At 31.0% G+C, this 25905-nt stretch overlaps 4 protein-coding genes across 9 annotated transcripts; all 4 read left to right on the top strand.

The window, feature by feature from the left end:
* Positions 1-320: 320 nt before the first annotated feature.
* ERA1 (Prenyltransferase family protein) lies at positions 321-6638 on the top strand. 4 transcript variants are annotated; one of them, XM_068645475.2, is made up of 15 exons: positions 322-519; positions 611-697; positions 789-894; positions 2235-2270; positions 2653-2735; positions 2858-2911; positions 3321-3372; positions 3677-3741; positions 4708-4764; positions 4858-4930; positions 5045-5131; positions 5202-5343; positions 5433-5557; positions 6015-6146; positions 6352-6638. In XM_068645475.2, the coding sequence occupies exons 1-15, from the start codon at positions 356-358 to the stop codon at positions 6382-6384; spliced, it is 1296 nt and encodes a 431-aa protein (XP_068501576.2). In that variant the 5' UTR covers positions 322-355; the 3' UTR covers positions 6385-6638. The 4 variants fall into 4 exon arrangements, 3 of the variants coding, with proteins under 3 accessions (XP_068501576.2, XP_068501575.2, XP_090157756.1); XR_016520531.1 differs by lacking the exon at positions 6352-6638 and having other exon boundaries at positions 321-519; positions 5228-5343; positions 6015-6042; XM_068645474.2 differs by having other exon boundaries at positions 323-519; positions 6015-6500.
* Positions 6639-11871: 5233 nt separating this feature from the next.
* Positions 11872-14965, top strand: LOC137836751 (CASP-like protein N24). Its single transcript, XM_068645473.2, has 3 exons — positions 11872-12505; positions 13638-13773; positions 14660-14965. The coding sequence occupies exons 1-3, from the start codon at positions 11937-11939 to the stop codon at positions 14840-14842; spliced, it is 888 nt and encodes a 295-aa protein (XP_068501574.2). The 5' UTR covers positions 11872-11936; the 3' UTR covers positions 14843-14965.
* A 1228-nt stretch (positions 14966-16193) lies between these two features.
* On the top strand, positions 16194-20484 carry LOC137836749 (senescence/dehydration-associated protein At4g35985, chloroplastic). 3 transcript variants are annotated; one of them, XM_068645469.2, is made up of 5 exons: positions 16194-16861; positions 18219-18331; positions 18487-18653; positions 19003-19087; positions 19498-20484. In XM_068645469.2, exons 1-5 carry the CDS (start codon positions 16319-16321, stop codon positions 19673-19675), a joined length of 1086 nt encoding a protein of 361 aa, XP_068501570.2. In that variant the 5' UTR covers positions 16194-16318; the 3' UTR covers positions 19676-20484. The 3 variants fall into 3 exon arrangements, 2 of the variants coding, with proteins under 2 accessions (XP_068501570.2, XP_068501571.2); XM_068645470.2 differs by lacking the exon at positions 19003-19087 and having other exon boundaries at positions 16223-16861; XR_016520695.1 differs by lacking the exons at positions 18219-18331; positions 19003-19087 and having other exon boundaries at positions 16225-16861; positions 19498-19634.
* A 1880-nt stretch (positions 20485-22364) lies between these two features.
* On the top strand, positions 22365-24679 carry LOC137836750 (2-methylene-furan-3-one reductase). The gene is made up of 4 exons (XM_068645472.2): positions 22365-22681; positions 22841-23164; positions 23656-23815; positions 24237-24679. Exons 1-4 carry the CDS (start codon positions 22469-22471, stop codon positions 24503-24505), a joined length of 966 nt encoding a protein of 321 aa, XP_068501573.2. The 5' UTR covers positions 22365-22468; the 3' UTR covers positions 24506-24679.
* Positions 24680-25905: the final 1226 nt, after the last annotated feature.

Genomic DNA, 25905 nt, shown 5'->3' with positions numbered 1-25905 from the left:
AAAATGTAAATTCAATTATCTCTTCAATTTAGTCTTTAAAATATTTATTTAAAAAAAAAAAATCAAATCATCAGTTTTTAAATTCATATGTGAAAACAAAAATTTACAAAACAAATGACAATTTAGAGTGCTTGTTCTATTAATATTATTTTCTGATAACAAAATATTATATTTAGTTTGAGAGAAAAATGTTTAGGTGACAAAAAGAAGCTACTTGAGGCGAGGTTATTTGGGCTTTGATCCGTGTAAGTTTGGGCTAAAATACTAACCAGTTACGGGCCAGGAAGCCCAATACAAAAAATGCAAAATGAAGGAGCTCTGCTTTCCGTCACTTCTAGCAGTTTCTGGCGACACCATGAGTGACGTGAGCGAAAAAAAAAAAAAGACGAATCCGCCGGCGACCGAGGCGGCGCCACCGTGTCCGACGGTGACGCAGCGGGACCAATGGATGGTAGAATCACAGGTGTTTCAGATTTATCACCTCTTCGCCACCATTCCTCCCAACGCCCAAACGCTCATGTATGTCATTCACTTCAACGCCTGTTCTATTTTCTTCATTCTCCTTTTTGAATTTCTTCTTCTCAAAAGTTTTTTCTTCTTCTCTTTGCAGGTTGGAGCTGCAACGCGAGAATCACATGCAGTTTATCTCCAAAGGACTTCGTCACCTCAGTTCCGCGTTTTCTGTATTGGACTCAAAGTAACTCTGTGTGTGTGTGTTTTGTTGTTGTTGTTTAAATCGCAATTTCTGTTGTTGTGTTCCGATTGAGTTAAACTTTGTGGTTACGCAGTCGACCGTGGCTGTGCTACTGGATCTTCCATTCCATTGCTTTATTGGGAGAATCCGTCGAAGATGAACTCGAAGATAACACTATCGAATTTCTTAGCCGTTGTCAGGTTTTTGATTGTGATTCTAATTCTTATTTTCCTTGCATTGCTTTTTTTTTTTCTCTCTCTCTTCCAGTATTTGTTGTAAACTAGTATTTTAGCTGACCTTAAGTATAATTGTTTTGCATATAACTAATTTCATCACAAGTAAATAATTTTGAATATATAAATGAGTTGGGTACTGTCAGCCAATCTGAAATCAGGGTTGGTACGACTCCGAAGATATCAATTGTAAAATTCAGTAGGCTTCCAGTGATTTGTGATTGGATAACGATTTCAAACTGTTTTCTTTCTATATAAATCATATTACAATCAAAATTCATAATAAATAAATATGAAGTTGTTTTGAACGAGTTACCATTTCTTTTATGAAAGTATTGAATTCTATGCAGACAGAAAAAGACCATAGATTAAAGGGGAGATATGGTTAAAAATATTGAATATAGGATATACATATAAAATGAGAATAAATTGAGGGAGAGTTGTTTGTGCCGTTGGGAGTAGTTTGACATGGTTTAGAAGGAGAGTAGTGTGTGAAATTCATTTCCAACGGAGAGAAGTGAGAAAGTATTGATAATGTCTATTTGAGAGAATCCGGAGTGTGAGAACTTTACTTTCCAACTGGTGTATTCTAATTCTAATTTATAATATAGGAGTAGATAGTTGATGTAAAAATTGAGCTGGTGTTTGGCTTATTATTTGCTTTCATATTCCAGTTATGTTTTTGCTAATAATTACAAATTTACAACAGAATCATAGTATTAATTTCCTAGAACAATAAAACCTTGATCTTAGATAGATGAGTTTGATGTACGCTATTAATACGTTTTCTTGTTTTGTCTTCAGTATTGACACTATGTCTACCCATTTCATTGCCTGCATACGTTGGATGCTGGATATATCATATATGTATAATTTATAGCTTAAAAATTACAATTATGCACTATAAAACACTGTATTACTGAGTTTAAACCATTTGTTGTTGTTTGGCAACCCAAAAATTGTTATAAAACTTAAAATAGTACTTGTGTAGTATATGTGAAAGTGAAAATACTGCATGTTTATTCAATTGAAGCAACCAGACTTTTATAAGTCCTTTACATGAAGTTGAAAACTAATTCTAGTACATGGCTATGGCTACAAAGTAGGACACGTACACCTATGCACACCTAAAAAATAGCTAACTGCTAAACTAGTTCTACCCTGAGAAATAGGGTTTTATTTAATTTAAAACAGAAAGATAAACTAACAAAAATATCATGTTTTATGTGATTTATGACTGGATTTCTTGCTTGACCATTTTTTCCCATCCCATCCCGTTTATAGATTTCTTCTCTGTACACTAACAGGATCCAGATGGTGGATATGCTGGAGGACCAGGCCAAGTAAGTGACTATTCTTAATTCTTTTGTTGATTTCTACTTGATTACTGAATATGGTTTCATTGAGTTTTATTCTTACCTTCTCCTTCTCCTCTTTCTAAAACTTCATCTTATGGTGTCTCTTGCTGCAACTCTAATGCGTACAAATAGAAAACTAATTCTTTGGTTTGTTATGATGTAAAATATGCTTCTATAATTATGTCTAGTATATTCCTTCTGCTTTTACAAAGGTAGAGAGAACATGTCAAAGGGGGTTGTGTGGTACACTTGAACTGTTTGAGTTGGAACAAATAAGTTGAATAATTTTAGGTTTACGTTGTACTTCTATTCTTTAGTGTTGGAGAAGCATAATGAATTATTTATATCCTTGGAATGTTCTCCACAGATGCCTCATATTGCCACAACATATGCTGCAGTTAATACACTTATTACTTTGGGTGGTCAGAAATCCCTGGCATCAATTAATAGGTGGTCAGTTTATGTGCTCAACTTAAGTTTTTATCATATTATGTTCCATTAATTATTTGACAGAGCTAGTTTTCATTTGTGTGGGACTGATTGGTTTGGTACATTGAACATATTATTCTCAGAGATAAATTGCATGGGTTTCTGCGACGGATGAAACAGTCAAATGGGGGATTCAGGTTTGATATCTTATTCATCTCTGTTACATCAATTAACAATAAGAAATTATACTGATATCGTGTACCCATTTTTAATTGTCTCTGATAGCTATTCTCTAAAGTTTTTATAAAGTAATGGATAACTTTTTGTGGTTATGCTTACAAATCCATCTATTTGCACTCTGTTCCCAAATGCAATGCACCACCATTCACACTATGAATGGTGACAGATTTTGTTTTCTTGTGCTTGGGGAGCCCCTGTGTGCAGAAATCAATCTGCCACTGCACACTTGTCTGAAGGGTGTAAATTCATCTGCTGTGTTGAAAACATTTCTTTGATGCGGTCTATTCTCTTTGTTGTTAGAGTTGTTTGGGAAACCTTATTTTTCTAATCAATCTTTTCTTTTCAATCATCAAATACTTTATTCAGGATGCATGATGATGGAGAAATTGATATTCGAGCTTGCTACACTGCAATCTCTGTAAGTTGGTATCTCTCTATTTCACATGTGCTTGTGTGTGTGAATGCCACACTTTACTCTGTATATAAGTATAACTAATAGTTCTTATGTCGACGGACATTTCATTTTATTAGATATGGCTTATATAGTATATTATTAAGTAATAATGACTGGGTGTTAAAAAACAAGCTGCTGGCTAATAAGACCTTTTTTACTGCCATCATGGCATACATTATCTTTATCGTGGGAGGGGCGTTTTATTGTTAGAACTGGTATAATATAAAACAGTATGTATGCGTAACAGAAATCATCTTGTTGGATACAGGTTGCAAGTATTTTGAACATTTTGGATGATGAGCTGATCCAGAATGTTGGAGACTACATTTTAAGGTTAGCGTCACGAAGCAATAACATCAATTTTGGCACTAAACTGTATGCTTCCAGCTTGGAGGGCAATGTATAGCATAGAAACATCTTACAACTTAAAGTCATGACTTTGGTTTCCTTAAGATCAATTTGCAAGCATTCAAAATATGCTTGCATTGAAGCAAACTGTTTTTGTTATATCTTCATTAATTATGTGTGGTCTCACATGTGACTTCAAGTACAGCCACTGGTAATAATTGAAAGCTGCATTGGTCAAAATGTTATTACTGAATTTTCTCCATTTTTTCTGTTCTGTTGGTTCTCTCAATGTCTTTTAGCATTAATGAAAACTCTTTTATGATTGCTTCTTTAAGTGTCACTTCCCTTAAATGGGATTGCCACTTGTATTTTTTGAAACATGAAAGTCCCAGTAGTCACAATGATGACAGTGGTATGTTATGCCATGGTTACGAAATTCTCTCCATATTTTAATGCTTTAAAATTCCTTTGGCAATTTTTATATTAGACATTGTTTAGATGGGTTACTCATCCATCTATCTGATGGCATTATCAGTTCCATGGTCAGCTAAAAATGAAATAATTAATGGGTTCTACTGTTGAATGTCTTCTGAGTACTGGTTAAGGAATCAAGACATAAATTTTTGTTCAAATTCATGGTGGGGTACATTGGAAATCACAGTAGTAGCTCATTGGTAACACACCTATCAATAATTTTATACTTTTGATTTTTTAACCGAAGTCTTAAATGCAATTGTTATTAACATTATCCATAATCTATAAATGGAATTTTATTGAAAATCATGGTGGGTTTCATCGGAAATCATTGTAGTAGGGCACTGGTAACACTATCCATACAAATTTTTACTTTAGATTGACAATTGTTAATGTTCTCCATAATTAATTACTTCTTATGTAATTGTTATGAAAAGTTATGTAAATACATTTTTATAATCTGGTGCTTTTCTGCAGCTGTCAAACATATGAGGGTGGCATTGGAGGTGAGCCTGGTTCTGAGGCTCATGGTGGGTATGTATCATCATACTCTTCACCAAGATAGGTGGAATTAAAACAAAAAGGAGGTATGCGAAGCATTCTTATTTTTGACAATTTGTATATCAGGTACACCTTCTGTGGATTAGCTGCAATGATTCTGATTGGTGAGGCTAATCGCTTGGATCTGCCCCGTTTAATTGTAAGAGAATTGTTTCTTTCCCGTTTATTAGCTTCCAATTATTCCTATGAACTTTTGAAGGTTCCCACAGTTGATGCTATATGAATGATTTAATTATCTGTGGCTTTATATTAGGACTGGGTGGTATTTCGGCAAGGTAAGGAATGTGGATTCCAGGGAAGAACAAATAAGTTAGTGGATGGATGCTATTCCTTTTGGCAGGTGATTGAAAATTTACATTTTCTAAATCAATCTTTGTAATATAGTTGGATTGAAACTTGAATGTAATCAGGGAGGTGCTGTTGCACTATTGCAAAGATTATATTCTATTGTCGACAAACAAATGGAAGAGACCTCACAGATTTTTACGATATCTAATGTATCTGAAGATAAAGAAAGTTTGGATGGAATGTCTAGTCATGCTACTCACCATGGTACATGTGTTGACTTTAATATCTATATTCCATATAGCTAATTTCATTTCTCATGATATTAATACTTCTTTAAATTCTAATTCTCGCAGGCACTATTGAATCTGGTTCAACTGATATTAAAAGCATTGCTTATAAATTCATTAATGAGTGGAGAGCACAAGAACCACTTTTTCACAGTATTGCTTTACAGCAGTATATTCTCTTGTGTGCCCAGGTCTGCAGTTTATTTTCTTGTTTCATATCTTAATCCTCATATTTCTAATTTCTCGCTTAGATATACCTTGTCAATTCCCTGAAAGCTTTAAATGAAAATTCAGTTTTGTATGTTTTCATCTCCATTAATTTGAACATTTGAAATTTTGATCCGTCTTTGTAAACGTTTACAAAGACGTATGACAATTAAAGATTTTAAATATCTGTGTGAACTTTAACATAATCAAAATCTTAATTGAATCATTTGACTTTTTGCCAAAACAAAAAGGGGTTGACTTCATTTCGGATGGTCGAAAAATGAAGTTTAAGCTTTTGGTAACTGATATTTTTTCCTGATTAGAGCATCCTCCATTTTTTGACATTTGATTGATATCCTTTGTTAAACAAATTCTACCTTTGCACTTCCATCATTAGCTTCATTCTTTTTGAAATTTGCATTACTATTTTACTTGATGTAGGAGCAAGAAGGTGGACTGAGAGACAAACCAGGTAAACGTAGAGATCACTATCACACATGTTACTGTTTAAGTGGGCTCTCATTGTGTCAATATAGCTTGTCAAAGCACCCAGATTCTCCACCTCTTCCTAAGGTAGTGTTGGGCCCCTACTCTAATCTACTAGAACCTATTCATCCTCTCTTTAATGTTGTCTTGGAACGATATCGTGAAGCTTATGAATTCTTCTTTACTGAGAGTCATGACCACTGATCTGGTCTTTAGCTACCAACAGCTTATTTATCTGTATAATGTAAAATCAGTGTTGTTAAATAGCTACCTTACCAGTGCTGTTGCGTAGGAATTTCTGGGATCCGTGATTGTGGAATATTGACTTCCCCCCATTTTGGATCATCAGCACTTGATATCAATGTAAAATAAATTCACTGGAACATTGCATATTTAAGTGTAAAAGAGCACTGGATTGCTCGGATTTTGTGTCTGGGTTTTGATGATTTGGTATGGATTGGATATCTTTCATAGAACAGAAAGATGTCTACTCTGTTACGTTCAAAAGAAGAAATCATCATATGGTCTAAGAGTATTGTGAACTCTTCAATCTATTGTTACGTGACTGAGTTTTATTGATTTTTTTTTCTCATTTATTGATAGTTCCAATTATTTCTTATTTAAAAGTTGGTTGAGACTGAGTAAGAAATTCAATAAGCACTTTTTTTTTTAATAATTAAGCATATACGCAAACCTGTCCTAAATTTTATGTGAGAGTGAATTAAATTGGCTGATTGATGCAAACAATTTTGTGGTGTGACCCCTTTATTTCTTTTGATGCATAGTATTTGCCAAACAGATTGAGATGATCACTTCGGTATAATGTGGTTTCTTCTATGTCAAATTATGATAGAACAAAAGGGTTGTTTCCATATTTGTTTTCATTGTGTCCCTAATTTTGCTATTAAATATCCACTAATACTAAATTTAGTGTTCTCAATGGTGATTCATCCTTATAACATGTGAACACCCAAATGCTCCCTTTTTTTCACTGAAAATGGCAATCATTTAGATAAATTCATAACACGACTTAGCATATAAAACAAATTACAAACTCTAAAAGTAATGAACAAGACTGAGACAAATCACTTCTTCCTGCACCTCCATATATTCTTCCCTCACCTCCATACATTTCATATTTCCAAAAATAACCTTTGTAATATTCTGGATTATGTAATCCATAAGTCTTTTTTCAAATTTGTAATTAGCTTTCGGATTACATAATCTGGAAGCTATCTCGAAGCCTTTTTTACAGATACATGATTAGTTTTCAGATTATGTAATCCGTTCAATGGTCCCTTCCTGTAATTCTTCTGAGTTTTGAATAGTTCTCCATATTTTCTATTTTCGATTATCTAATAAATTACTTAATAAAAGTAGACTCTTTTTTCATCCATTTAAAAATGTCTATGATCTCTTCCCGAACCCAACATGAATCTTTAGATTCATTTGACTCTCACACTCAATTACATAATTTGGAAGTCTTTTTTGAAATGTGTGTCTGGATTACATAATCTGAAAATTACTTTATGGGAGTGGCACAAGAAGGTTAAAAAGGTATTTTTACGTTGTGTATGGAGTGCCAGAAGAATCTATGAAGGTGCAGGAAGAAACAGTCCAATATGACAACCATTATCCCTAACATTGACCCACAAGTAACCATAAGACTCATCTATAAAAATGCATTTCCTTGTGAGTACAAAGTTTCTTCTTTAGTTCGGGTTAGAGAACTTATATTGATACAAATAAAGTCAATTTATGATAAGTGGGGCTAAACTTTACTTTAAGTTTGCTCTTACTAATATGTTTTAAATTGATTTTATTTCTGTTATATATTATAAATTGATTTTATTTATAGGTTTAGAGTTTAGGACTTATATTGAAATAAAGATATTCATCTTTTGCTTATTTCTGTGCACTAGAAGTTGGCTTTCATCGTATGTGTCCTCACTTGCATATTCCACATTCACATCACCGTTAGCCCACTCAAAAACATGCAACTTGTGGGACTTTACAAGAAAAAAAGAATCATCACCAAATCTTTTTCAATATATAATATGTGAAGATTGATTCAATAATACTAATGTATGATATTGTATGATAATTGAAGATTGTATGATAAATCAAGATTGTTGTTCCTCTATTAAAGGAAGGGGTGAGAAGAAAAAGAGAGAATTTAAATTTTCTTATCTTGAAAATACCAATTACAATGAGGTATTTATATGTGTTTAATGAAGAGATATAAACTCTCTCATAGGAGTTTCTTTATATATAAGACTTTCTATCGACATATTATTTAACTTAAAGTTGTGAACTTTGAATTATAATATCAGTTGTATAGCAAACTTTAGTCATGTATGTAGATTGAATTTTATTAATATTTTTTGTAATCAGAAAAAAAAAAAAAAAATAAAAGGAGTACATGATATCCCAATCCAATTACAAAATCGTGTATATATTGTGGAAAGCTTTCCCAATATGGGAAAGGTAGACCCTTCAAAAAAATTACCCTACAAAATAATGTCCTTAGGACAACTAACTTGCCATCATAGCTTAACTACACAGTTCTCCCAAAAAAAAAAAATATAGTCCACCCTATTGATATTAAGGTTTGGCTGCTTGACTTGTTGATACATGTAGAAAACATGTAGAAAATTATTAAATATAAACTAATTATAAAGACATAAAATAATTAGTTACTATATTGACTAAATTAGAGACCATTTTAGAGACTAAAAAAAATTTTGGTTGTTAAATTAGTTTCTATTATTGTTAGGGGTGGCAAAGCAGGCCGCTCCACACCGCATAGGCCCACCCTGCATACAAAATGGAGGCTGGTTTTCATGACCCGCCTTACATGTGGGTTGGTTTGTTTTTTTTTTTTTGAACGTAAAGGATGAGTGGAGGCAATAGCGGTGTGCAGCATTGGAGCGGCAGCAGCGCGCAACCGTTGCAGGCGGAGTCGCAAGCGGAGCGAGCGATGCTGCAAAGGAGAGTGCGTTGTGTGTTATGTGCGATTTTTGGAACAACGTAACTGCGTTGTGTTTTGAATGAAAACCTAATTTTCTTTCACTCAAGCTGTCACTCCTACTCTCCTACTGGACAATTGCTGTCAAGTCAATTAATTTTTGTATTTTTGTATTTTTTTGGGCTAGCGGGCCAGCCCGTTCCATGCTGGCCCGTGCGGGCCGCGGGTTATGCGGGGTGGGCTAATGCGGGTCAGTGGGTTGAAAACGTCAGCCCGTCCCGTGTTTTTAGCGCGTGCCGCGGCGCGCCCTACTTTGCCATTCCTAATTATTGTTAAATGGTTTTTAAATTGGTATCTAATTAGTTTGTTACCAAATTTAAAATTTAAATAATTGGTAGTTAAAATCTTGATAGCTAATTAGATAACAATAATAAAAACTAATTTAAAAATTAATATTTTTTTTAATCTTTAAAATGATCTTTAGTTTAGTTACTATAATAACTAATTATTTTTTATCTAAAATTAATTTCTATTTTATTTTATTGTAGTGTGTGTTTTACTTTGCCAAAACACAGTTGTATTAGATAGTATTAGATAGTTTACCTATAGTGGTTCAATCTTATAGAGTTCATGGCATAAACAAAAAATTTGGTCCCTTGCTTGTGGCTTATAGTTGTGCTAGAAAAGGTTGTTTAGAATCAATAATAAACTAACATTTCGTAGAAACCATCAGTTTGAAACTTCACTGTTTGAAGCAGAAGAAAAGCCATGATCAAAAAACACATTTCTCTCAATCACAATTTTGTTGGCTTCATCATGATGTCAATTGCTGATTTTGTCTCTTACTTATGACCAATAGTTATCATAGAAATTGTTGCAATAATTGGTGTACATTTAGCAAAAGATTTGGACACAAAATTACGACTCTTGTAAATGAATATCCTTAAAAATCTTACATTACTAGAGATTAAAATATTAAAAAAATAATAATATGTATTGTTATCATAAATGAATTTTACTATAGGAAACTTACATGAACTTAAAGTGATAAAAATATATGTTAAAACCGTGTAAAGGTATATAGATATATCTGTGAAATGTTGTTTTATTTACAAAGAATGTGAAGAAGAAGAAAAAAAAAAGCAAAGCATCATTATTTTTTTAATTACTTGTTAAAGGTAGAAATAACATTTTAATGGAAGAGAAGGGCATATTAATGATTTAATTTAAGTTTAACCAATAATTTGCAGTGTGATTACATATGAACCAGAAGCTCCCAGGATCTGTATTTTATGCAAAAATGGCATGCATTGCTTTTAAGCAATTTCACTTATTCCAAAGGTCAGATCAGAAGATTAATTGTTAATGGTGATTAGTGTTAATGGATTACTTTGCTCTCTTGTAGTTTCACTAAAAAAATATAGAATGAGTAAAATTAAAAATTAAGTTAGATTTTATTAGTTTAAAAAAACTTCCTAAAAAACTTTTCATAGAAAGATTGATTCATAGCACTTAATTATATATTAATTTTGTAAGAAAAAAATATTGAACTTCATATTTGTTTAAGTTTAATTCCGTATTATATTAATCGGCTATTATTAATTTTGTGATTTCACTATTATGAAATTCTGAAGAGGAACTTAATAATAAAAGAGTTCAAATACGTAAAATTGAAAATATAATTATTATGTGTGAGAAATAAACATAAAGTGGCTAAATTTCTAAAATAATGTTAAAATGTATAGTTGCATATTTTATTTTATAATTAATCATAATAAATAAAATTGATAATTTATATATATATATATATATTATTTTATTTTTCTGATAAAAAAATTTGAAAAAAAAACTTTTTATCTCATTCTTTCTTTGTTCTAAAATTTTAAATTTGATTTTGAGATAAATTTGTATATGCTTAATGAAACAAGAACGATTTAATCAATTTTTATTTCTTTCCATTCACCAATTATTATTATTATCATCAAAATAAATATTATAATCACACAATTAAACCATCAAGCTAACAGTAATTTCAAATAAAAACTTGAGCAGAAAAGTACCATTATATATAAACTACAAAATCATTTCTCTTTGATTATTTAACATTTTCAAGATCAATAACTTATATTGGATCAATCTCATGAAACTTGCTAGTAAGATTTAAAGTCATATAAAATTAACCTTTTCAAATTACTTAGCTATTCACCAAATTATATATATATATATGTTACTTTCACAAGTTTATAAATTGAATTATATCTTATAACTTTGATTTGCTTAATTTCAGTAAAATTTCATAAATTTTATGGTAGTTGTAATATCATTACAAGAAAATCATGAAATAAAAACTAATTTTAGATACCAAAATAATTAGTTGGTGACTAAATTAGATACCAGAGACTAAAAAAAAATAGTTTCTAAATTAATTTTTATTATTGTTAAATGGTTTCTAAATTAGTATCTAATTAGTTATCAAAGTTTTTACTACCAAATTTAAAAATCAAATAATTGGTAGTTAAAACTTTGCTAAACTAATTAGATACTAATTTAAAAACTATTTAATAATGAAAACTAATTTAGAAACCAATTTTTTTTATTTCTAAAATATTCTCTAATTACTAATTATTTTTTTCTCTAAAATTAATTTTCATTTCATTATTATTTTTTTATCTAATATTAGTTTTCATTTCATTATTTTTTTAGTGTATGATATATGATTGTCAACGTCATATATATATATATATATATATATATATATATATTATATTATTATTATTATTATTATTATTGATGAATTAAATAATTATCAAGTAGCATTCACAAGTGATATATTTATCATGCATCAAACAACAGCATTTTCAGTGTTGTAGTGCATCTAATTCAAAAGAACTCTTGATCACACATTCACCATGACCACAACCAAAACTGAAACTCCATCTCAAGAAAAGAAAGGTGACAGAATGAAAAAGCACTCAGAGAAGACAGAAGAAGAAGAAGAACTAAAACCCTCAAAGGAGAAAGAACAAAGCCACCACCACCACCCAATTTCAAAACCTCCTTCAGCTCCAACCCTTCGAGACTCGTTCAACAACTCTCACAGCCACCACTCTGTGAGCGAAGGGGACCTTCAGAGGGTGGTGGCCAGCCACTCTCAGTCCATCAGCGATGGTGCCATCAAGGAAGTGAACAAGAAGAGTGTGACAGTGATGGATGTGGAAGATGTTGAAGAAGGGGCACGTGATGGAGTGTCCAAGAAAGTGAGTAATTGGCACATTGTTGTGCTGAGTCTGAGAATTGCTGCTTTTGTGTTTTGCATGATTGCATTCTCTGTGTTGGCTTCTGATAGAAGGGAAAAACTGCATGAAGCATCACCAAATTGGATTGGTTCCGACTATGAATCAAATTGGGTTGTTTCCCACGATGAAGCATCATCTCTACAAGACTTTCAAATTCATTGGTATTACTTACAGGAATTCAAGTAAGTTGCACTTACTATCTCTCTCCCATTCATATATTTTTGTTTATAGCATTGAAAAACTTAGTTTATGTGACATTGATTTTGAAGTTATATAAGTTATGTTTGGTTGTTTTTATTACAAAGACAAATTAGTAGTGAATCTTTGTAAACTTTTCCAACACAGAAAATACTTAAAATTGCTTCATTTGGCATCGATTTTGGATGCTGAATCAATTTTTCAGCAAGAAATGAGAATATGATGAAAATTTATCTAAACCTACTTCAACTGATATTTCAACCTGATATTCTACATGATTTAATTTAATATGAAACCATATATATATATATATATATATGTATTTAATTATCATATTTATATATGATTTATCTTCTATTTCTATCTTTTAATGTGCCTAGTAACACATTGTTTGAGTCATATAGTTTAGAATCACCTAAACTCCTTTTTGAAGAACAAATCCTCTATTTTCGAGTTCTTACTTTGTTTCTTATTTTTAATGTAGGAAATAGTGAAAAAAAAATAGTAAAAAAACATTTTCAGTGTTCTTTGCACAAAAAATGTAAAAACATAAAAAAGTAAAGTGGAGATAAATTTACATTTTTGAAATAAAAAAAGAAAATAAAACTTAAGTCCAAACTTTCAACTTCTAGGTTATTGTAGCTTTTCAATTGTAGAATTCTTTTGCTAAGGGGTTCTGTAAGGTAAATAAAGTTGAGATATTTAGAAGTTAAAATAAAAAACTTATAAAATAGTTGAGCAAGTACTTGATTGATTTTAATTTATAAAGTAATTTTATTTCATTTCCTTAATTTATTTTTTAATTTTTTTAATTATTTATTTAAGAAAATCACTTAACTATTATAAATGTGATATATATGCTTCAACCTATTTAACTATTAACTACTAGAAAAGTGCATAAAAATAGTTTAATTTGGAATTGCTTTTTCATGCAGAACAACAATTTTTTTCCTAAACTATTCTTCTTTTATCACATTAATCAAATAATGGGGCTTTTGAGATTATCCAATGAAAATTTTCACATAATTTTATTATCATTGCTTCTGCTTGGTGCAACTGCCATTGTTTACTAGCATTTGTGAAGGTCTTGGTAATGCTTTGGGTGTTATTGTTCAGGTACTGTTTCTCAGTGAATGTGATTGGATTTGTGTATTCGGCATTGCAAATATTTGATCTGGTCAAATATTTCATTACTAAAAGACACACAGTGAATCCCAAACTACGTGGTTACTTCAACTTTGCTATGGATCAGGTAAACTTTTTCACACTTCAGGGATTTTCATTCTATCAGTTATATATACAATAAACAAATTTAGTACATAGTTTTATTCATTATTCATGTCATTAGTTGTTTAATAAATCTCCTATATCTTAATCATGGAAAAAGTTCTGATGCCTATTGTGGTAATGCATGCATGTTAGTGATATTCTTCCACCTCAGTTCCCATTGGCTGAAAAGGTACCTATATATGTTTAGTTTTTAATTTGTACATAAATTTTACGAGTGTTTTCAAAAATTCGTCATTGTCTTGTCCTTCTTGTTTGTCCTTTTCTCTGGCAATTTCTTCTCTCAATCATTTGTGTTTCTGGAATTACCTTTCGGTTTTTCGTATCAGGTGTTATACCTGCAGGAATTCTTCAAAGCTTAAATTAGTCTTTGTGTGTTAATCACTCTTAAAAAAAACTAAACTACTGAATTAAATACTCATCTATTTATAATACTTGTTAATGAGTCTATTGGATCTGTCACATCATATTGAATCTTATATTTATCCTTTATTAATTGATTTTCTATTTTATAATTCTGTCTTTAATACTTAACTAACTCTATCTGTCTTTTATACGCGTCTCTTATTAAAACTGACACATGTATGTCTTTTCACTTAAGATTTCCACTTACGTCATTTTTATTCTTTTCTTCTTTCGACTTTTTGGCCTTTTAACATGTCTTTTCACTTAAGATTTCCACTTACGTCATTTTTATTCTTTTCTTCTTTCGACTTTTTGGCCTTTTAACATATCGACATGACGATTTTTTTATGGACAAAAATAATATAAATAACCTAATTCATGCATCATGGCATATATTTTATATATTGCATACTAAGCAAGGTGTTTGATGGCTTGAAAAATTTCAGGTCATGGCATATCTTCTAATATCAGCATCATCTTCAGCTGCCACCACAACTCATAATTTGTCAATTGTTCTTTTAGAAGACAAGTTCATGGAAATTGCCAAAGCATCTGTTGCTTTATCCTTCGTAGCGTTTCTGGCCTTTGCATCTTCTTCTCTTGTTTCAGCTTTCTGCAGATTCAACTAGTTTGTCTTTATCTATCTATGCAACATTCTTCAATAACATTATATATTATCATGTAGTGTCAAGTACACAAAAAATAAGCTGCATATCTGTGAACATTGATGAAGTTTTATCACTTCTTGATTATCAACTGCTCAGATTTTCAAAAGCAAGATTCGTTATGATGAGATGTTTTTTTCTGCTTTCTGGCTTAAGAAGAAAATGAAATTTTACTACACGTTTCAATTTTGTATATGGGAGACAGAGGAACACACAAGTTTTTCATTAACATGATTTAAAGTAAATATGTTCATATGTTTAGTTTTCCATTGAAAAATTGATTTTAAAAGTAAAATTAATTATAAATTTAACTAGTTATATATATATATATATATTATTTCTAATTGAAATTAACTTTATAAAATTAACTACATGCAAACTGTGTGAGTATTGAATTTTGGTATGAATGTATATGGTTGAAAATCTCATATCGACTAGAGTTTTATGAGGTTAAGTTAGGTTTACCATTTCTTGACATAGTATTAGAGTTATTTAAAATCTATCCTAACAAGTATTTTTTGGGTTTATCAAGTCATTCGATCACTCGTAATATATAGTTCCACATACAAATTGATAACTTCAGCGTGAGAGAAGTGTTGAAGATAGGACGTTTTATAGAGTTTATAATATTATATTGAGTCTAATAGAAAAAAAAAATTCAAATTGAACAATATATTATTTTGGGAAATTGATGTCTTACCCATTACATAAAAATGAACATTAACTAACCAAAAGAAATTGCAAAACAAGTCTCATTTTATAGAACAACAAAAGTCATACCAATGTGATATGACTTCAGTTTAAAACATGTTATACATAAGTTGTCTAAGGATGACATGACTAACTTCAGTGTAACATGGTTTGAATTGAAAATCATGTCACTAGATATAACTCTAGTTAAAAAGAAAAGTTATAGTAATTACATAACTATATTTTCAATATAAAAGTTGAGTAAACTTAATACGATTTTGACATGATAAAAATCGTATTAAGTTTACTCAAAAATCGTCTCACCATAATACAATTTTATTACATTAAAATCATATTTTGTACGATTAATTCAAATTCATAATTTTTTTATTAAAAAGAAAGGGAAAGAATTAAACCCACTTAGGAATAATTCAAATTCATAATTTTTTTATTAAAAGAAAGGGAAAGAATTGCCCCCACTTAATTAAAAAGAACCATACTTCAATATACTAGAATTGCATAGCACTTACGTGGAATTTTTTTATAATTAAGTTATAGTGCTTTTTGATGATGTGACATCAGCTTGCTCTTGTTTTTAATCCAACGGACAAACGAAATGAATAATATTAAAACTCATCTTTTTTTTAAAAAAAATTAAAACAAAAATTCGGAAGATGAAGGGTTAAACTGTATGCAAAAACCTTTGTGTTGTTGATCGATCTATCTCCATTAACACCCCAAAGAAAGAACATGGCAAACAGAGCAAAATCAGAGATGGGTTTTCAACACTTGCAAAAACCCAAAACTCCCACACAACAGCTTCTGCTGCAGATCCCAGGATGCAAACTTCATCTCATGGAACAAGGAGAAGCCCTTCAACTGGCTCAAGGGCATTTCACAATCACGAGGGTCATGGACCAGAATGTGGCACTGGCAACAGTCGTAAAAGTTGGAAGCAGTGTTCAGTGGCCCTTGACAAAGGACGAGCCAGTGGTGAAGGTGGATGCTCTTCACTACCTCTTCTCTCTGCCTGTCAAAAATGGTGGTGACCCTCTTAGCTATGGTGTGACCTTTCCAGAAGAGTGTGATGGGAACATGGGGATGCTGGATTCTTTTCTGAAGGAGCACTGTTGCTTTTCTGGGTTGGAAAGGAGCAAGAAGAGTGACCTTGATTGGGAGGACTTTGCCCCACGGGTTGAGGATTACAACCACTTTATTGCCAGGGCCATTGCAGGAGGGACTGGTCAGATTGTTAAGGGTATCTTCATTTGCAGCAATGCTTACACTAACCAGGTTTAGTTTGGTTTATGTTGGAGATCTAACATTATCACATCAATTAATAATTAATAAGTGGTTGCTAATCTCATTAAGTTAGGTTTAAAGTTCCATTGGTTTGCTTTCTTTCAAGTTATCAATACATCATTAGGGTTAAAATTGATTTTGAATTGAAATGATTTATGTTTAAATGGGTTTAGTTTAAAAGTAGGTTAATAGCATAATTCAGTATAGTTTTTTCATTCAATGAAAAAAAACAGCTCAAGTGGGGCTTTGGAAAAATATTTGAAAAACTGATTTTGAATGAACTACTAGTTTTGGTTAAAAAATTATGAAGTCAAGGGAATTATCTTTTGAATTTTCTTACCTTGAAAGTAAGTTCGATGTAAAATTTATTGTAAATTTTTGAATTCAGTGAATATCCCGTTTGGTCAAATTGAGGATTGAAGGCAAAATCAATTTTACTCAGCAATAACTAATATATATCTATATATTCTTACCAGTTTATGATGAAACGGATCATACATGTGAAACCAATTTAGATTTAGAATCAATTCAGTAGTTGATACTATAACGTGATTATTAATAATCCAACATGAATAAACAAATTCTCTTATATTACTCTTTAGTTCTTACAATATGAAATCTTGATGTTGGGAAAATTGAGTGAGATTGAAACATTGACTATGTTGTCTTAAAGTCAAATTGCAATGTCAGACTTCTGAGTTGTGAGTATGGTGCATCAAGGTCTTATATATGAAAAAAATATGTATGAGATTCTCAGTCAACAGCTTGGCTTACAGATTATTGTCAAAAAAGAGAAACTTTCTGGCATGAGATGCTTGAGTTACTGAACGGTTTGTTCCTCTTATAAGAAAAGCCTTTATAAGAGAAATGTTTATCATCGAACAATTTATATAGTTAAGAAAGAAAACGGAGTAAAAAATTTGAAATGTAATAAATAAAGAGATTGTTGGAGATCCCACCACGTCGATTAGATATATGGACATTTCATAATATATAAATGGGTGCAACATAAACTAATTTTATAAGGTTGAGTTAGGTTTAAAGTCTCATTTGTACTATGGTATCATAACCATGTAGAATATATCCTAGCGAGAGTTTGTTGGTCTTATTAGGTCATCCTTGATCGGACCCTATCTCGACTATAGACAAGGACATTTCATAGTATATAAATGAGTGCAAATAGTGATAAAGATAGATAAACACATCAAAATTATGTGATTGTATCTTATTTTATAATCTAACATAATAAAATTTGAGTCATGCTTTCTCTTTTTAGTTTTTCCCCCTCATTTGAAAAGAAACAAATAAATCATTATGCTTTTCATCAAAAACCTGTTATGAAAAGCAGATCCAAAAAGGAGGGGAAGCGATCCTAAATAGTGCTGCAGAAAAGAACAATGCTAACATGAACAACAGGAATGATGCCACAAAGAACAGTGGAATGAATGAAAACCTCAAACGGTATTGAAACATGTGATGAGATTGAATTTGAGTTCATGTTTAAGGACTAGATTATTGACTATAAGAATTTTTCATTTTCATACATTGTCTTAACTTTTAAGAGGATATGTACAATTACAAACTAACTTGGATTTTTTTCCATGTTTGCAATCTAGTGTGAGAAAACTGACAAATATGACAGAAAAGTTAACCAATTCGTTGCATGATGGTGTTGGAACAATGAGTGGATCAGTGATGGCTCGTGTTATTAAATCCCAACCAGGACAGACATTCCTAAAGATGCTCCCTGGAGAGGTGCTATTGGCTTCCCTTGATGCAGTCAGTAAGTAACACTTCTCAAACAAACCAAAGTTTAAGATCCTATAAGGATAGCACGTTCCTCATTATCAAATTTTCTGACATTTTAAGAAAATGTTTTGCATTGTCAAAAATCATATAAGTAGTACAAATATAGTGTGAAAGATAATTATTATAAAAGTCCAAGACATTTTTCTTATGTCACAATTGAATATAAATGTAAAACTACATTAATGGTGCATACACTACTTGGTCTTTAAAAACTCATATACCAATCTTATTGTTGTTATGTTGGATACCTAAATAAGCACCATAAGCTAATCTCATTCTTTTAAACAAGCACCATCAACTTGATTTCTGTGTTTAATGCACAGATAGAGTTTTTGAAGCAGCTGAAGCTGCTGAAAAACAAACCTTTTCTGCCACCTCCAAAGCTGCAACCAGAATGGTTTCCAACAGGTAATAGTGTTATTATTATTATATTGCTTATATACCCGAAATTTATAGTTGAACCAGGCATTGACAATTTATGCCTGAAAGTGAACTCTAAGTAACTTGGACAACACTTTTTCTCCATTCTGATGATGACAATACTAAGTGAGTGTCATTCCCAAACTAATAGATTATCTGCATTAATTTCAACCAACCGAAAAGTGTGCATTGAAAATAGTGTTAAAAACTATCTGCGTCATTGGATATGATTTGCTTCCATGGTGCACACTTACTAAAGCACAGTTGTGAGAGAAACTACACTTTTAAGCTTTTAGTTTTGAACACTTTAAATGGAAAAATAAACACACACCATGTTTAACACCTATGTTGTGGATACATAAATGTAAGCTTAGCTAAAATGGATGGTTTGGCAACAGGTTTGGGGAAGAAGCGGGAGAGGCTACTGAGCATGTGTTGGCAAGTGCAGGACAAGCTGTTAACACTGCTAGGAATGTCTCTAAGATTTGGAAAGTCATCAATCCTGCAGCCTCTTCTGCAAATGCTGCTGGTGCACTAAAAAATTCTGTCAAGAAAAGAAGAAAGGCTTCATTATAAAATCTAACCATGTTGCTTTCTGTTTCACATAGGTGAAGTGAAAACCAAACATAACTATATATATATATATATATATATATGTAATCTTTTTAGTTGTTATATAAGTATTGTTGTTCTGATAAAAGACACAAATATTGTTGTATCAATTGGTCATCCGTAGGCAAACCATAGAAGAACCAAACTATGTGAAGTGTTTACATGAAAAAACTCCCAAATGTAAGTAAGAGAGCGTTATAGTAAAATCATTCTAAAGTTTATAGGACTATTGTAGTAACTTGATGTCAGTTATTAATTTAATATGGCTCTGTGTGTTGGGTATTGGACTCCTTTCCTATGTAGAGAAAAAGTCTAAATTGAGAAGCTCACTTGATGTTTCATTTAACTAAGTAGAAAGGGGTTTGAAGTCAGGAAGAGAGTAAGAGAAAAGCTCTGAAGTCACTCAAAACACTAGCATTTTTTTTGAGAGAAAGTCATTCTTGAAGTTTCACAGTGCTGCAACTGTAAAACTGCTACTACAGATTTGTTCACCATTGGATCAAGTTGGAAATTTCACACTTCATTCTGAAGGGTTGGATTATACAAGGTCTTGAGTGAAGAGATATTCAGTTTGCACAGTAATTATGTATTTTTTATTTATTTTTTTATCTTTTTTGTTCTTTATTTGTTACCTTTATTGCTTTGTTGTTTGGCTATTATTTGTAAGTTTTATTGTTTTGTCATTTGGCTAGGTATTTGTACACACCAGATCAATTGTGATTTGTACTCAACATCTACACAAAAAATGTATATTTTAGTTTTACATTTTTGGATATCCATTTCCGTAACAAAAATAAGGAAGTTCTGGATATGCAAATTCTGATGTGTTTTTCGGATATGACCATCCACAGCACATACCTTCTGGACGCTAAGATCTGAAAGCTTTTTTTTCTCATTTTTGATGAGAAAATCCATCAAAGGTGGCAAGGCAATTTGGAGTTTTAAAAAACAAAAAATGAGTGCTGATCACAATTGATGTGGTGCAAGGAGAATTAGCCAAAAAGAAATAACAAAAAAGGGAATGGGCCAAGCCAGAAAAGCCCCAAAACAGAAACAGCTAATAAACCCAAGACAGAAACCATTTTAACAATTGTTATTTGGCACAACAATTAGAGGGAACACTCGTTTTATTACTAGAGGCATAAATTAAAGAAACACTTGTTTGTCACACACACAAGCACAATTTATTACTGTGTTTTATGTCATACACATTCATATAGATACTGTGATAACGTATTATATTTTCACTAACTAGTTCAGGAATTAATTTTAGTGATCTATTTTTTTTTATATAGAACAAAATTATCTTTAAAAAATTATTTATCTTATATACGTTTAAAATTTATGAAGGCATTACTATTGCTTCCCTGCGATTGAAAAAACAATTTTATCTGCAGAATTTTACTTAGGTGTGTAAACGCACTTTCATGTTTTTCAATTTTTTCTATGTATAGAACCTTGAATCCGTTCAGATACAGCATTATTGATCAACCATCGTTTTCTCTCATTAAATTTTTTTCCCCCATGGTTTAAACTTAAAGTAAAAAATAATTAATGGGTCAAATAAAGGAGGATTAAGTGTTAGGTAGCATATACATTTGAGACAAATTAGCATAAGAATTTGAATGTGAACCCTATCACCTTTCAAAATTTTCAAAATTATCTTTTATTTTAGATTTTTTCAGATTTAAAAAAATATAATTTGAAAATCAAAACTGCACTCCAAAAAAGTAAATCCATAATGTAAAAAATACATTTTAAAAAATAATTCAAAACACAAAATCTGAAAATGCATTCTAAATAAAGATTATCAGAATTAAAAAATATGTTAAAAAATCCAAACCCATAAACATATTCAAGAAATCTTATTTACTCTAAATAGATATCACTTATTTACATAATTTTTAAAACCATCTTACAAGTTTTATTTTATTACAAAGGTGTAAAAAAAATCTATATTTTATTTTTCCTTTCAAATTTTAAAAATTTAAAACATTAATTTAATTATTTTATTAAATTTAAAAGATACTTTTTAGTTTTAATATTCAAAATTGTATTTATAACTCAAACCTATCACATCAATATATTTCAACAAAAAGTTTCTTACAAAATGATGAATATAGCCATGGATTGAAGATGTTATACATTACAGAATGAATCTTGCCAGAAAATTGTCATCATGAACTCCTGCAGAGTTTGGCAAGAAAATTATTAGCCATTGACAAAGAAGGAAATGAAAAAGTTTCTAATAGTAAAAACATATATTTCATATCTTAATAAATTAATATTTTTTAATTTTAAAATATTATTATATTATTATAAACAGTTTCAAATGTATGTTATTGATTGTTTATAGTGTTAACAAAATTTTTCTCAATGAAAGAAAACCAAGTGATTCCATCTTTTCTCTACATAAATGAAGAAAAATTATAATTTGACAAATTTTTTTTTTAAATATACATCGACAACTTCAATTCTTTTATACAAATACATTACAACATCTAATACTATTATTTTAATATTTTTTTATTTAATTACAAATTTATTTTTATTATATATATTTATTTTTAAATTTATTACATCAAGAATTATATAAATTATATTTTTTTTATTTAAAAAAAAATAGTAAATTTATGATGGTACATAAGTGAATGGTTGGTGTTGCAGCATCATAGTATCCACAGAACTGATTTCACCTAAAACCTAGGAATTAATTCTAACATCCTCTTACTCTTTTCCCTTCAAGCCACTCTCACAATGGCAACTACTCCAAGCATTCCATCACACATAAAAGCTTGGGTTTATTCTGAATATGGAAACACAGAAGACATTCTCAAATTTGAATCAAACATACCTATACCACAGATCAAGGAAGACCATGTGCTCATCAAGGTTGTGGCTGCAGCCCTTAATCCTATAGATTATAAGAGGGCTCTTGGCTTTTTCAAGAACACTGACTCTCCCTTGCCTGTAAGAATATGATTTTATTCTCTTTAGTTGTATGCATGGTTTTAAGACCTCATTTGCATGGGATTATAGACAGATTTTTCATTTTGTACCATCTAAAAATGTCTTTTATTTTTTGTTTTGTGTTGATAAATCTTGTATCTGGTGCTGCTGGGAACTAAGACTGTTCCGGGGTATGATGTTGCTGGTGTGGTGGTGAGTGTGGGAAGTCAAGTGAGAAAGTTCAAGGTTGGGGATGAGGTTTATGGTGATATCAATGAGGATCCTCTGGACAATCCAAAAACTGTTGGATCTTTGGCAGAGTATACTGCTGTTGAAGAAAAGTTATTGGCTCACAAACCTTCCAATTTGAGCTTAGTTGAAGCTGCTTCCCTTCCTTTAGCCATCATCACTGCTTATCAAGGACTAGAAAGAGTTGAGTTTTCTGCTGGCCAATCTGTACTTGTTCTTGGAGGTGCTGGTGGAGTTGGATCCCTTGTTATTCAGGTTTGATACATTCCATCTCTCTTGGTTTGTTTGCCAAGTGATATTTTTTATTTCATTTTGTTGTAGATCAAACATGACCAGAGAGATTAAGACATTTCATAGTATATAAGTGAGTCTAAACCCTTAATACATCTCATTCTTTCAAAGTGCATTATATGTTTAATCATCTTTGGTCTTCTTTGGTAAAACCTTTATCAATCAAACAGAGAATTGGATATTCTAATCCATCTAAAGAAATCTTGCATCTTGCATAGCTAATTAGAAAGATAAGTGAAGACAAGCTACACAATTAATAGACTAATCATAAAAAGAGAATCGGAAATGCTCTCTCTTAGATTTAACCATGTCTACTATTTAACCTTTATTAAGTTCAAAACTCCAATTGATGAAGTCAAAAGGGATAGTGAAACAATATATCATTGCACATTATCCACATAAATAAATTCAGAGCATGCCCAAATGATTTGTAATGCATGTTTTTGATGATGTAGCTCGCCAAACACGTTTTTGGGGCATCAAAGGTTGCAGCCACAGCCAGTACTGGGAAACTGGATTTGTTGAGGAACTTGGGAGCAGACTTAGCCATTGATTATACAAAGGAGAAGTTTGAAGAGCTGGAAGAAAAGTTTGATGTAGTGTACGATACAGTAGGTGAGATTTTGAAACTGAACCTATATTTTTGTTCTGCATTGTATTTTATGCTTGTACCACAGCAAGTTGTAGCTTTCAAAATATTTTTTATGTTGTAGGCAACACACGAAACTTATATAGATAATACATGAATTTTGGATAAACTTGATTTACTGAAAAACAGAAAGCTTAATCCTCATGGATATACAAAGACCCTTATAGGACGGTCTAAACCTCTGATTCAACAAAACCTGTTAGACGGTCTAAACCTTAAACCTCTGATTCAACTGTGTGCAATTATACAGTAAATGTTACATGTATAACAACAATTTTTTTATATCTTTCTTCTGCACATTATAAACCAAAAAACAATGTTGTATAAATTATTTCATGTGTATAACATTCTATTGAAAACTTGTATATTTTGCTTTTCCAAAATCAGGGCGGGGTGAGATTGAGAGAGCATCGAAGGCTGTTAAAGAAAGTGGGAAAGTTGTGACAGTAGCAGCAATTGGAACTTCAGCTATCTTTGTAAAACGCATTTCAGATGGTGGTGTGTTGGAGAAACTACAACCTTACTTAGAGAGTGGGAAGGTGAAGCCAATACTTGACCCTAAGAGTCCCTTTTCGTTTTCTCAGACTGTGGAGGCATTTGCACACTTGAAGACTAATAGAGCCATTGGAAAAGTGGTCATACATCCCATCCCATGAGGATAAAAGTCCACAAAATTGATGAACTCAACCAAACTTCTGAAGAAATGTACTGAACTCCTCAACTGTACAAGTTGTTGGTGTGTTAGATTAGAGAAAATGTGGAATTTGATGATAAATATTTCAGAAATGTGGTTGTGAGAATAAGATATTTTGGCTGTGTTTTGGTTGCAATCAATGTTGTTAAACTCGTAATTCAGGAAAAGAATAGGAAAGAGTATGAAAGCTCATAACTTGAAGATTGTAACTCCATTCAGAACAATTACTATTCGAGTTACTACTATACATAACATAGAGATCTTCCCATCTGACTCATGAATCGTCGGATAGCTCCGATCTGATTATATACTGATCCACCTCACGATCTGACTTGTTTTATGGACAATCTAGATCGCGATCTTGACAACACTGATTGCAATATAAATAATATATGCATGTAATAGAGTTTTTCTTATTAATTTTCTATAAAAATTAATAATGTACAGTAATTCTTACATAGTGAAGACAAGGAAAAAGCTAAAACTACATGCTGTAAGCAGAGCTCACAAGGAAGGTTATGTATGTCCTGATTCTATGAATTATATTCAGAAGAACAGAGATTGGACATGAAATCTGGTACCTACTTTATAGTTTTATTTTTTATTTTATCTGTAATGCAATTTTGACTTTCTTCTTGGTCACTAATTTTTCAGCATGCATGTAGAGGTTTTGTTGGCAAGGTTCATGATGCTATGACCCTTTTTCAATTACCACTCCTTTGACCTGTGCTTTTAAAGTTGCAAAAAAAAATCAGTAGATATCATTGTATATAATAATGAAAAAAATACACTAATAGACATATATACTCAATATATTACATAAAGAAAAATTATCTTACAAATATATATTACTTATAAAATATTTATAATAATGCCAATTTTGGTCACTTCAATGACAAGTTTTTTGAAACTAAAAATGAATACTTTTTTACTTAATTAACATTTTAAAAAATAACTATTGGTTATGCTTTTTATTGAAAAAAAATGTTAAATAAAAATATTTTTGTCTCAAGTAGAGTCCCATTAAACACTCCTTTTAACGAATATTTTGTGATAAAGCTTCTCATCATAATTAACAACGATGTGAAATGTTAGGATCTTTTCCAATATTTTTGTGACATAAAAATCAGTCTGTGTAATAATAAGTTTGATCTTATTTTTTATTACAAATTTTGTTGACAACTACATCATCACAAAATCCTTATAAAATTTTCTAATTTTTTTTAAGGGTTTGTGGCAAACTTCTTTTATTAAAAAAATTAACTATTAGTCACGCATTAAAGTATTTACTAATTAAATAATGTGGTGGCTAGGATTACTATAATAAAAATGGGTAGGTAGATTACAGGCACTACAGAGATT

Source organism: Phaseolus vulgaris, chromosome 4 (genome assembly GCF_051622355.1).
Source record: "Phaseolus vulgaris cultivar YP4 chromosome 4, ASM5162235v1, whole genome shotgun sequence".
NCBI classification, from domain to species: domain Eukaryota; kingdom Viridiplantae; phylum Streptophyta; class Magnoliopsida; order Fabales; family Fabaceae; genus Phaseolus; species Phaseolus vulgaris.
The sequence above is the reverse complement of the archived record's forward strand: the minus strand, read 5'-3'. Positions and strand labels throughout refer to the sequence as shown.